General features: G+C 45.2%; 1 protein-coding gene and 1 pseudogene across 3 annotated transcripts in view; one reads left to right on the top strand and one right to left on the bottom strand.

Annotated features, from left to right (window-relative positions):
- CIAO2A (cytosolic iron-sulfur assembly component 2A) overlaps positions 1-12,382 on the bottom strand; it is a 33,430-nt gene that overhangs the window by 10,096 nt on the left and 10,952 nt on the right. For 2 of the 3 annotated variants that reach the window (XM_085846341.1, XM_085846340.1), the window contains exons 3-5: positions 12,205-12,254; positions 11,762-11,807; positions 5,281-5,359 (exon numbers count right to left, since the gene is read on the bottom strand). In XM_085846341.1, coding sequence (XP_085702467.1) covers positions 5,281-5,359; positions 11,762-11,807; positions 12,205-12,254 — 175 coding nt within the window. The remainder of the gene's footprint in view (positions 1-5,280; positions 5,360-11,761; positions 11,808-12,204; positions 12,255-12,382) is intronic. The other variant, XM_085846342.1, reaches the window with a different exon arrangement.
- On the top strand, positions 8,651-10,040 carry LOC147017006 (uncharacterized; annotated as a pseudogene).

Raw genomic sequence — 12,382 nt, 5'->3', positions numbered from 1 at the left:
TCCCAAGCATGTCCGCGGGGTCACCCCGCCGCACGCGCGGTCACGCGGCGACGTCCGGCCCGCATCGATGGTCGTGCGCGCGTCCCGGGGTGCTCGCGACCCCGCGTTGCCGGTGATGGCCCGAACATCTCCGCGAGTCTGCTCGACCGCCGTAGCTGTGCTGACCGCCGAGTCTAATGTAATGGCTTCACCCTTCAGCCGTAAAACCGCTGAAACCATCTTCGCATCTTGTAAACCAGCAATAAAACGATCTCTGAGCCGAGCTGGACGCTCCCCCGCCGTGAACTTGCAGGCCACGGAAGAACGCTTAATCCGCGCCACGAAATCAGCGACGCGTTCCTCTGCCCCTTTCGAGAGGCAATCGAACTGGTATCGAGCGAGCTGTAATGACTTCTCCGGCGCCATGTGTGCCTTCATCTTCTGCACAATGTCCCGAAACGACAGCTCGTCATCCCGGGGCCTGTTCGGTGCCACCAAATCACTCAGTAGTCGATAATGCTCCGCCAAAAGCGAAGCGAGCAAGATCGACTTTTGTTTGCTCTCGTCGACCACATCGTTCGCGTGGAAATAGCATCCCAATTGCTCCGAAAACAATTCGAAGTAGTCTCCGACGAAAACGGGCACATGTCCGTATTCAACCATCCTCGTCAGCCAACTAGAGTGTACGAGGTGCAGTGGGACGCAAGAAGCACGCGCGCCAGCATCAACTCCGCTTTATTGCGCGACCAGAAGTACACTCCTGCCACCCCTAGCGGGCGAGGCATGATATACGAAAACCCAACCACGTGACACAGCACACCTATGTCTGTGATTAGCTATAAGTAAGTCAACCCCCGATAAGCATCTGCTCTTTGTCTCTTTCCTGGCATTTTGATTGATTTTGCTTTGAAATTAATTCATTTATTTATCTCAGAAAACAAAAAGTTATTTTTATTTATTTATCTTATTATTAAGAAATCATTTGTCGATTTCCAACCTGTCCGCGTTTGTCCTTTCCTTCCATTGGTCTGGCATTGTCTGAACAGAGATAGACTGGGAGGTAATTACCACAGATTTGACCAAAAATAGACGGCACGCACCAGCGGTTAAAACGCTCGGCCGCCCGAATTAAATCTAAATCGAGATAACATTGGTGCTTTGCCGAGGGCGCGCTCCCCACTAAGGTAACCACGTGACCTCTAGTTAAACGGAATAATTAGACGGTGGACACTGGAACTCGTGGTTGACTGGGTGGCGTTCGTGGTTCTCAAACAACCCACTGTACCACAACGTTAATTGTGAGCGGTGACCCAGGTCCGGCTCTAACAAGGACAACCGGGGATTAATCCCTGAGTGACAAGCTGGTGTCTCGGTACCCGTGGCCGTAACAATGTTTTTTTTATCACGTGCTTTTGACACGGTCTGGCACCCTGCTCTGCTCACCAAACTCTCCTCCTATGGTATCCAAGGCCATCTCCACTCATGGCTCGCAGACTTCCTCTCCTGTCGCAGTCACCGTGTGGCTCTAAATGGAATTCTTTCATCCCCTCTTCCTGTCCAGGCTGGAGTTCCTCAAGGTAGCGTTCTGGGCACTGTTCTTTTTCTGGTTTTCATTAATAATCTCTCCGACTCTCTGGAAAATCCTCCTTATCTCTTTGCCGATGACTCCACATTCTGCCGTAACATTTGTCATCCCTCAGACCGGCAAGCAGAAGCTTCTTCGCTCACTGGAGATCTGGGTAAAATCACAAACTGGTTGAACAAGTGGAAAATGTCTTTCAATGCGGACAAATCTCACACTCTCACTTTGTCTCTGAAAGGACCGTTTAGAATCCACCCCCCACCCCTCCACTTTCTCAACAATCCTCTGGAAGAAGTCCTTTCTTTCAAGCTTCTGGGTATAAACTGTCATTCTGGTGTTTCGCAGGCAGAATGATTCATCAATGTGCATGCCATCCCTGGGATGGACATTAAATGGATGCCCCATCTGCTGGTATTAGTTGTTGGATGGTAAAAATCCTATGGTGTCCTTCGAGAAGAATAGGCGAGCTATTACCGGCACTCGGAACAAATGACAAATTCCTGCACCAACCTTAGAGTCAACCATCAGGCCTGGCCAGTCTGGTTGTGAAAGACGTAGGCCAAACTGAGTTATACCAGACACTTTAAAAATTGTACATGCTGCTTCCTTGCTTAACACTCAGCCTTTATTGAGAACAGCACAGACAAACACCCATATGTTTGCAAACATTGTGCAGAGTTGATGAGCTTCATTGAGCTGAAGTTCCTTGAAGGGAACTTATGTTTTAAACGATATAATATATTTAATTTTTTTTAAGAACATCTGTTTCACCAAACCATCTGATTTACATTTTTATATTTGTGTAATCTATATAAAATTGAGCAAGTGTTTACATGTGCACACTATACCGATTGGTTGGATGACTGGCCTGACGTCACCTACAACTGTACCCCCAAAAAAACAATTATACGTCTGTCATTTTGGTGCCATGGTCAGTCTTAGACATCTTTGGAAGTATCATATTTATAAATTGCCATGCCCTCCATATAGTGGGGCCCCATAGCCGAAATATTCACAATTGTGCATATTGCGATTAAAGCACCAATTGTGGCACAGAAATAGACTAATATTTTGGGGCATCACAGATTTGGCTTCTGACGGCCGTGGCAACCATCTTACGAAATGGCCGCAAGTGGTTGCAATGACTTCACACATCAGATGTGGGTGGACTAAGACCGGTGACGGTCTGTTTGAGCCGCACTGGACCACACTACCCGATGCGTCCCGGACGTGCTATGAGCTTGTGTCCTGCAAATGCAAGGAGGGTTGTGTGAAGCGCAACAAGTGCAGAAAGGCTGCACTTGAATGCACAGGTGTGTGTGTGTGTGTGTGTGTGTGTGTGTGTGTGTGTGTGTGTGTGTGTGTGTGTGTGTGTGTGTGTGTGTGTGTGTGTGTGTGTGTGTGTGTGTGTGTGTGTGTGTGTGTGTGTGTGTATACGTGCATACGTGCATACGTGCACGTTCACAGAATCGACACCCTGGCCTCCAGTGAGACATGATTAGGACCATGACTAACAATGGTGAAGCCTAAGGTTCTGAACAGAATGAACTGTTATATCTGATGAGGACTGCACTCGATAGTCAATGCCATAGCTAGCATTGTTTGCCAAATCGATTAAATGCTTTTAAGGACTTTGTACTTTTGTTCTGTGCGAACCATGTCACAGTAATACTTTTTTTTCTGGTACATGAACATGATGGATAGCTCCACCTATATTTAGAGCTTCCACTCATTATTTAGGCCGACACACATGGGTTAATAGAAATCCATCCATCCATCGGGACCATACTATGTGCAGAGTGTTGGTGCTGCCGAAGCAGTTTCCTTGGCTATTGGGTACAATCCTGGATGGGTCACCACTCCAACACGAGATACCAGCAACCTGGCACTCATTTTGCAGACCTCAGAAGGATGACAGGCAGAGTCAACTCCACCTGGTACTAATTCAACAGTGGGATTTGAACTAAGGATCCTAGAATCCCAAGCCCACCACCACCCGAACCATTAAGCCAACACCAGGCATATTTAATAGAAATATAAGCACAAAATAGTTTCATTTTTCTTCACTTTGATAATTTTCACACACCTCATCTGATTATAGTAGGGGAGCCAAACCCCCAAAAGAGGCTTATTTAAGCTTTTAGGTGGTTATGCATGATATACTTTTGTTTGATGTATTTTTTGGTAGGTATAGTGATTCTACACTGGAAAAAAAATTGTTAGCCCTTCCGATCTTCTTGCGAATTGATGCTATGGCAATATGTTTGACATTTCACCTCCGAGAAAAGTGAGCAAAAATAGAGGGGTAGGGAAAGGAAAATGCCTCTAATAGGTACTTGCAATACATAAAACCACAAGTATGAGGTATCATTGGAAAGGTCTTGGGTTATGCTAATTACTCATATTATTCAAATTGTCATGATGTCATTGATGACGTCACTTGAGGTCAAAAGGTCACCGATTTTGAGGGCAGGTGAAAATCTGGGGTACCAGCACATACATTTTTTTGTGGCAATATGCAAGGAGTTAGAAGAAAATAAAATAGTGCAAAATGTTCAGGAGATATCAAGGAAGTTTTTGATACCATGAAAGTTCATATTTATCTTGTAGATTTTATGTTAACCCCTTGTGTTTAGAATGCGAATTTCACGAAATCGGCCAAAAATGGCATACAGTAGAATCCCTCTAATTCGACATCCCTGTAATTTGACATTCTCTCTAATTCGACACATATTGCCCGGTCCCGAATGGCACTAACGTTTTTTGAGTTAACGCGAATCCCTGTAATTCGCCCCCCGCTATTTCGACATTCGACATTATGAAAACACAGTAGACGGAAAGACTACTCATGGAACTACGCATATGTTGTTTCAATATCCAGATAGTTCAAATTAAATAGGGGTGACCGCTATTCCACGACAAAAGGGCAGAGCAACATCCGTAAAGCATTCCAGGAGTTTAGAACCTAGAAGAAGTGGAATCAACCTCAAAGATCGCCAAAGGAGTCGGTCCCTTACAGGGATTAGACTGGTGCCAGAAGAACAGAGTGGCGTGAATTTTTTTTTTTTTTTTTTTTTTTTTTTTTTTGTATACCTTGGTCGAGGCTCGTATGAGAGCTAACACACAACTCACAGCAAGGAGGCATGAGACAAGAGGGGTGGGAGTGGAAGGGACAAAACATTGGGGAACAGACACAGGTGAACTGTGGAAGGGAGAGGGATGGGGATGGGACGGGGAACATGGCGAAGAGAAGATGGACATTACAGGGACTTTCAGGAAGGAAAGCAGGAGAATTGAAGGAAGTGGGCTTGGGTGGATTATCGGGGGTAGAAAAGATCGAGGATTTGGATGGGGGAAGATAAGAGGTGGTGGTGAACAGCTGTTTTGAAAGCCTGGAGGGAAGAATGGGAAAGAATAGAGTGAGGAAGTTTATTCCAAAGGCGGGAAAAAAGAGGAATGAAAGAGTGAAGATGAGAAGAATGGAGAAGACAGATCCATTGAAAATCTACAAGCCATGTACAAACTCATCAAACTTGGATCAATGAGGCTGGTTGAACTTGAGCCAGAACTGAACCAAATTTCATGGCAAAGACTCAATTAAACCGATTGAAAACCCTGGAGAACAAACAGTCATAGGATATGGACCTTTCATTCCACTCTCACCAACCAATCCTGATATTGTAATGGAATCAGTTGATTACTGCATGAATGTGTCTCACCTTCTAGAACAGGAATATTGTATATTGTTGTGGTTGAGGAAATTCGCAAACCACCATTCAGGTCCCGTAGGTGAGATATCTGTAAGTACATGTGTAGTTAGCCCCAAACCCGTTGTTTAGAGGGAATAAATGCGATTCATTCGGGCTGCGACCCTTTGAGATAGCCGTTTTTCTGTTCTATCTTTATTTTGAACCAACCACGAACCAACCGCCATCACACAGCAACCACCAACCGCATCGCCGCTTCACAACAACAACAACGCCAACAGCTACGATGTTTACCTTCACAACTCGCTCCCACAAACATCGCATCACCGCCATTCCAAACGGCACCATGGCCATAAACCACCACTTTAAACCCTCCACCACCTTCACCTCTCCTTCTGCGGCCATTCCCGCACCACTTGTGAGCATCGAGCGTCAGGCTGTCCTGGCCTCGTACGGGACGCGCGCCGAGCCGCGAGTGCAAAATGCGGCCTTTCCGAGGAGAATTCGGATCAGGAATGCTACATGCCCACTTGTGATCCATCCAATCAGCAAGCGCGGGGCGGTTTGGCCCCGCCTCCAGGCGCGTCGGTGTCAAATCGAGATATGCAAATTCAAGGATCAGGGGAGACTCACGCCCCTTTTTCTCCGTCCAATGGGCGAGCGTGGCTCCACCCACGAGCTCGTTCTGATCCAGAAATTTGCATATGGGTTCTCCTGCCGGCCTATAAAGCGCCGAGCGAATAAAAAAAAAAAGAGTCAAGTCGGGTCTGGAGAGTAGGAGTCTGTCGGGGTTCGCAGTCAAGTCGAGTCTGGAGAGGTCGGAGAGCCGAGTGGAGCTCGCAGTCTGTCGGGGTTCGGAGTCTGTCGGGGAGCTGCAGAGAGAGGAAGCCTGGAGCGCGGTCGAGTCGGTTTGAGCGCAGAGTCGGCCTTGGAGGAGCGGGGAGTGAGTCGGGAGGCGAGGGCGTACAGGTGGTTTGCTGCAGTCGGCTGGGAGAATTGGGGAAGACACCGAATAGCTCGGGTCCGAGGCAAGGAAGACGGCAGTCGGCGACGAGCTCGCAGTGGAATCGCTCGTCGCGGGACCCAAGCAAGCCAGCTATCCTCTTTCCCCAGAGCATCAACAATTCCCCCCTTCCTCCCCCCCCGCGCTGAGATAGTGCGAAAAGGGGGGCCCCGTTCCCACCCCACTCCAAGCAGTGCCAACGAAACCCGCGAAGGAGCGCGGAGTTGGGGCGCCACCACATTGGCGGCTCATCACAAAGACACGGGTAGGATCCACCCGGTCTCGCGGACCTGACCGCTCTTTCAGGTCCCGCGCAAATATTGGCCCACAGGCCCCGTCTGCCCCCTTGTCTTTGAAGGTGGCCCTTTTCTTTTGCTTTTGAGTAAATGTGTTGTTGGCGCCGTCTGTATAGTAAAACTGTTTAAGTGTTGCCGTGTGCACGCGTAGTTGGTTGTAGATCTGCATTGTTGTGTTTGTTTTGTTGCAATTGCTGTAGGTGCATTCTGTTTAATTGTATATGTGTGCTCTCAGAATAAATGTGCATATCCGCGTGCCGCAGAATAAATGTGCATTATGTTGAACTGTTTTCCCGTTTCACTTCGTCTTTCCTTTAATTGAATCTCCATCTTGCTTCACGTAAAGGGTTGGTAGTGGGCTTAATACACCCGATAATTAATCGGAACCGTCGAGGCCGCTCGGTTATCCCGATAGTACGGAACGGGTCGCTTAAGTGGCCCGTGTCCGGAGTCGACCTGCGGCGAGGTGCGATCGCCCGGTCTACTCTCCGCGTGGGTACTTAGGTAGGTCGAGTTTGGCGAACAACCCTATCCCACGCGGGGGGGCGATTGGCACGATCGTGGTAAGGCCGAAAGGCCCACCCGTGACTAGCTCCTGGCGTTAGTCCGAGAGGGTCACGACAGAATTGTCCGTCCGGTGGGCGTCGTGCCGCGATTCTAGTTACGTGGCCGTTCGCACGCCGGCGGGCGCGAATTCGCAACAATATTAACATGTGACTAGGCCATCTATGAGATCGTTCTTGCCCTTAAAAACAAACATCCACGAAAATACGAAAACCTGATCATTCGTATGGGGGGATTTCATATTGCACAAAACTTTCTTGGGGCGATAGGCCATCTGATGAAAGGTTCTGGGTTCGAAGACATATTAGTAAATGCAGAGATAGCCTTAGAAGGCACTATTAACAAACTCATGGGCGGAAAAGATTGCTACCAGATGCTTCGTGCCCATACACTGGCTGAAAATGCAATTTATTTGCTGCTGTGGAATACCTTTGAAGATAGGTTGTTTAACCAGGGCCATGGTGTTGATGAACTTTCAGCACTGTCAAAAAACCTGAGTGCTTTCTGTAAAACAGTGAATGAAGTCTCAGCGCAAACTGCAATGCGAGAGGCTATTGAAAGAGCCCAGGATATTGCTCAGGAAAACATGGGTGTGGTGAAAGAAATGCTTCAGGAATTTCTGGGTGAGGTCTCTAACAACCCTACTTCCAAGATTTGGGTTATGTATCTTGACATGCTCACGATCCTCAGGAAATACATTCATGCTGAACGGATCGGAAACTGGGACCTGCATGTCAAAATGTGCAAAGAAATGTTGCCGTATTTGGTTGCTGCAGGACATCACAAATAGGTTTCATGTCTGCCCCACTATATACAAGCAATGGAAGAGCTGCCAGAAACTGTCAGATCTCAGTTTGAAACGGGAAAGTTCACTGTTCGACAAAAGCGTGGTAAATACAACGGAGTGTGGACTGACATGGCATTGGAGCTAACGTACAATAAAGATGCTAAGACGAAGTTGTTCTCCGGTGTCTCACAAACCCAAGCAACGATCAGCAAGTATCTAAAGGCATTGCCTGAACTTACTTCACTCTCACAACAAACCCTTGAAATGGTTCACATGATGAAGGATGACATTCTGCCAAGAAATGGCTCATCAGTGAAGGAGGACAAATGCATCTCCAACATAATCAAGGTCATTAGTGAGAAGTTCATTCATCCATTCACAAGTTGTGTTAGTGAGTCCCTGACAAATATTGCAACAGGCGAAGTAGCCTCTTCCACAGAACTGGCGTGAGCCAAAGAGAAAGGGCTTGCTGCACTTAAGCTGGCAGAAGAGAATGATACAGCTAAGGTCGTTGCCCTTCATCTGAAAACCTTCCAGGAGAAAAGCAAGCCAGTGTGAAAAGAGTCAAAACAAAAGTAGCTCCATCAGGAAGAAGAAGATGTCATGCGGTCTTTGTGCTTTGCTCAAAATTTGGATGAAACACAGAAGATTGATGCATTTTCCCATGATGAATGGACCAGATATCCTAGTTCACCGTTTGACCCAGATAGGGAACACCCATGTGGCTTTGCAATGCGTAAAGATAATAAAGCAGACTACCTTGCTGCCCTGAGAGAGGCCTGCAGAACATCCTGGGTTGAATGCGAAAAACTAGATGAAGCTAATAGATTTGAAAGCAGCACTGGAGTGATTGTGGATATGATGGCATTTGTACAGTGCTTTCGGGACATGGGTTGCACTGATTTCAATCAACTTCAGAAACGTTACCTGTAAAAGATGGTTACTATGCTTCCTGATGGATGTCAAATAATCCATATTGTTGGGGATAGATATGACGTCAGCCCAGAGAGAAGCTTGAAGCAGGAGGAACGTAGTCGTCAGGAGAAAGAAACTCGGTCATTGAAGACCATTCCACAGCCTAACCTGCCCCTGCCGGAATGGAAAAAATTCATTGGGAAGAAAGAAAACAACAGAAACCTTCTCAAGTTTCTTTTAGACTCATGGTCCAATGGAGAGAATGATATCCCTGAAGGAGTTCAAATCATTGTCGGTGGCTTCACTGAAACCACAGTGAAATTGGCAAGTGGCCTGGTCCAGGAAGTATCAACTCTCTCCAATTCAAATCACGAGGAAGCTGACACCCTCATTTTCGCTCATGCTGCCTATATGGTTCGAGAACAGAACATTCACAGGATAATCAGAGGAAAATGACACAGATATAGTGATGATGGGTATTTTCCATGTTCATCGGTTACTTGGTTTGCAGGAACTCTGGCTTCACAAGCACACAGTAGCATCAGACGTGCACATCTCCTGCCACGCCATTTCCACATATCTGGAGGAAACATTCCCGAATCAAAATATAACGGGGGTAATCCTGGCAGCATACATCCTAACAGGTTGTGACACAGTTAGTTACCCTTTCCGTATTGGTAAGAAACGGGCTCTGAAAGAGGCACTGCAATGCACCAACTATCTTGGCCCAGTGGCAGACTTCGGTGAAGATGTCATACATGTCGAGCAATCTGTAGTTGATTCTGCTGAGAAATACTTCTTTGCATTGTATGGCAAGAACGGCTTCACTGGGACAATGGATGAACTACGATGCCATCTTTTCATGACTAAAAACGGAGACTTAAGATCACTGCCCCCAACTTCTGATGCATTCAAGCTTCACCTGCTAAGGGCACTCAATCAGCTGATCATTTGCAAAAAAGCAAGAGAAGTGACACCTACAATGCCAGATCCTACATCATTTGGACGACACATAGAAAATGGTACACTGGTTGCAGTCAGAATGACCAAAGAGCGAAAGCCAAACTATGTCAGGACATCATGTAAATGCAAAAAAGGGCGTTGCTGAGTGAGGTGCCAGTGTAAAGCAGCATGGGTGAAGAAGTGCACAATTGCTTGTGCCTGTCGTGGTCAGCCGGAGCTATGTGATCTACAGCCACTAGAATAATTTGTTAATGACTTTGATACAATAATGTCATTTGAATGAGTGATTGTTGTTGCAATAAACAAATTATGTAGATGTCATTATTTCTCAATAGCTTTTTTCGCATATTGCAAAAAGAATTCTCCATCAGATGGTGCAGCCCTATATTCCATTGATAAATTTAGAAGGAAAGGGTTAAAGTACGTGAAAAATTAATCTAGGGGATTTATTTGTTATCCTAGCAATGGTTTCAGGAGGTTTATCAATTATAACATTTATTCAAGCTGTTAATACAGCGATACCTCGAAAATTAGAAATATGCCATTTTTGGCCGATTTCGTGAAATTCACATTCTAAACACAAGGGGTTAACATAAAATCTACACGATAAATATGAACTTTCATGGTATCAAAAACTTCCTTGATATCTCCTGAAAATTTTGCACTATTTTATTTTCTTCTAACTCCTTGCATATTGCCACAAAAAATAATGTATGTGCTGTGGTACTCCAGATTTTCACCTGCCCTCAAAATCGGTGACCTTTTGACCTCTAGTGACGTCAACAATGACATCATGACAATTTGAATAATATGAGTAATTAGCATAACCCAAGACCTTTCCAATGATACCTAATACTTGTAATTTTATGTATTACAAGTACCTATTAGAGGCATTTTCCTTTCCCTACCCCTCTATTTTTGCTCACTTTTTCTCGGAGGTGAAATGTCAAACATATGGCCATAGCATCAATTCGCAAGAAGATCGGAAGGGCTAACAATTTTTTTCCCAGTGCAGAATCACTATACCTACCAAAAAATACATCAAACAAAAGTATATCATGCATGACCACCTCCATCAGAAGTTGGGGGCCCTTGGCTCCCCTACTATTATGCTCTTCATGGTAATCAGGACAGGTCAGCTGACTGGCTTGGTGGTCTTTGTATGTTATTCATAAAACAAGGTTATTTCATCACAGTGGTGCAGAAAATGACATTTCTGCACCACTGTGTCACCAAAATATCCATTTTATAACCCTATATAGTGCAATGGCTGATTAGAAATTATGAATAATAATCTCCTAGGACCTATCATTGTCTAATTATCCCACCGAAACCATCTACTTCTTCTGAAAAGCTGGTACTCATTTTGCCGACCTCAGAAGGATGACAAGCTGAGTCAATCCCACCTGGTATTAATTCAATGGTTGAGCAGGATTTGAACTCAGGACCCTAGGATCCCAAGCCCACCACCCTAACCATTAAGCCAGCACCAGGCTTACAAATGGAATTATTCAAGCTATATAACCATGATGTATCATATACGCACATAAGCAGTAGGCATGTTTTTGCTTCATGTACGTAACCCAGGTTATTTCTATTTGCAGAAGTGATCAGTTGTCTATACACCGCCCAAATAAAGGGACGCGTCAAAAGAACATGTTGCACGCTTGGAACAAGAAATCCCCCATAGAGCAGTTTTGGGAAAACACAATGAACCGAGCAGTTTTGGGAAAACACTGCAAGTGAAAATTTGGCGACTATCGATAAACTAACGTGTGATCAAATGAATTTTAGACATGCATTCTCAGAGCAATTTCTTCACCACTCATTTCTTTACCATTATCACATCCAAGTGAACCAAACCAATATTCTTACAGATATGGAAAAGAAGCAGTTACTGACCTTAAAATAAATAAATAAGTCAATGTTGGAAATCAGGTTTTGTTTACGACTATTTGGACTCACTCTCTTTCTCCGTGACATGGGTGCCTTCAGCAATGTAAATCTCCAGCTGCAGGTGACAGGCCACAAGCACTTGTAAAGAACCATCCGCATCAAGTTGACTCAATGGCAAACAAAAGGCAACAGAGGTGATAACCTCATTTACGATATGATTCGAGAGGAGAATAACCCTTCTGATCCCAGGGTGTACTTTCTCGTGGATCATCATCGTTGATCCGTCGCAGTGACAAAGTAGGAATCATTAACAACAGATGTCCTGAGAGCTTTGGGGGCTTTCCAAGGCTGGACTCTGAAGTTTGAAAGCGGATTTACAAGACATCGTCGGTATGTGAAGACTAATGAATGAATGAATGAATGGAATCACACTCGAACGTTTGAGGTGGAACATTTGTGAGAATATGACGAGGTTAAAATGTGAGCGATATGAGGGATGACATCGAACTGACCTTGTGTTTAAATGGTAATGAACGTTCCAGTTTCACCCGCAAACAGAGCCCTGCAAAGAGAAAAATAAATAAATAAAACAGGCACAATGTATTTTAAACATATTGCTTCAAAAATAAAAAATAAAAATAAAAATAAACTTTTATGATAATTGTAGTTAAATACATTATGAAGAGAAAA

Source organism: Eptatretus burgeri, chromosome 11 (assembly GCF_056783735.1).
Source record: "Eptatretus burgeri isolate ZD-2024b chromosome 11, Ebu_testis_v1, whole genome shotgun sequence".
Classification (NCBI taxonomy): Eukaryota; Metazoa; Chordata; class Myxini; order Myxiniformes; family Myxinidae; genus Eptatretus; species Eptatretus burgeri.
Note: the sequence above shows the minus strand (reverse complement) of the source record. Positions and strands in the feature narration are given on the sequence as shown.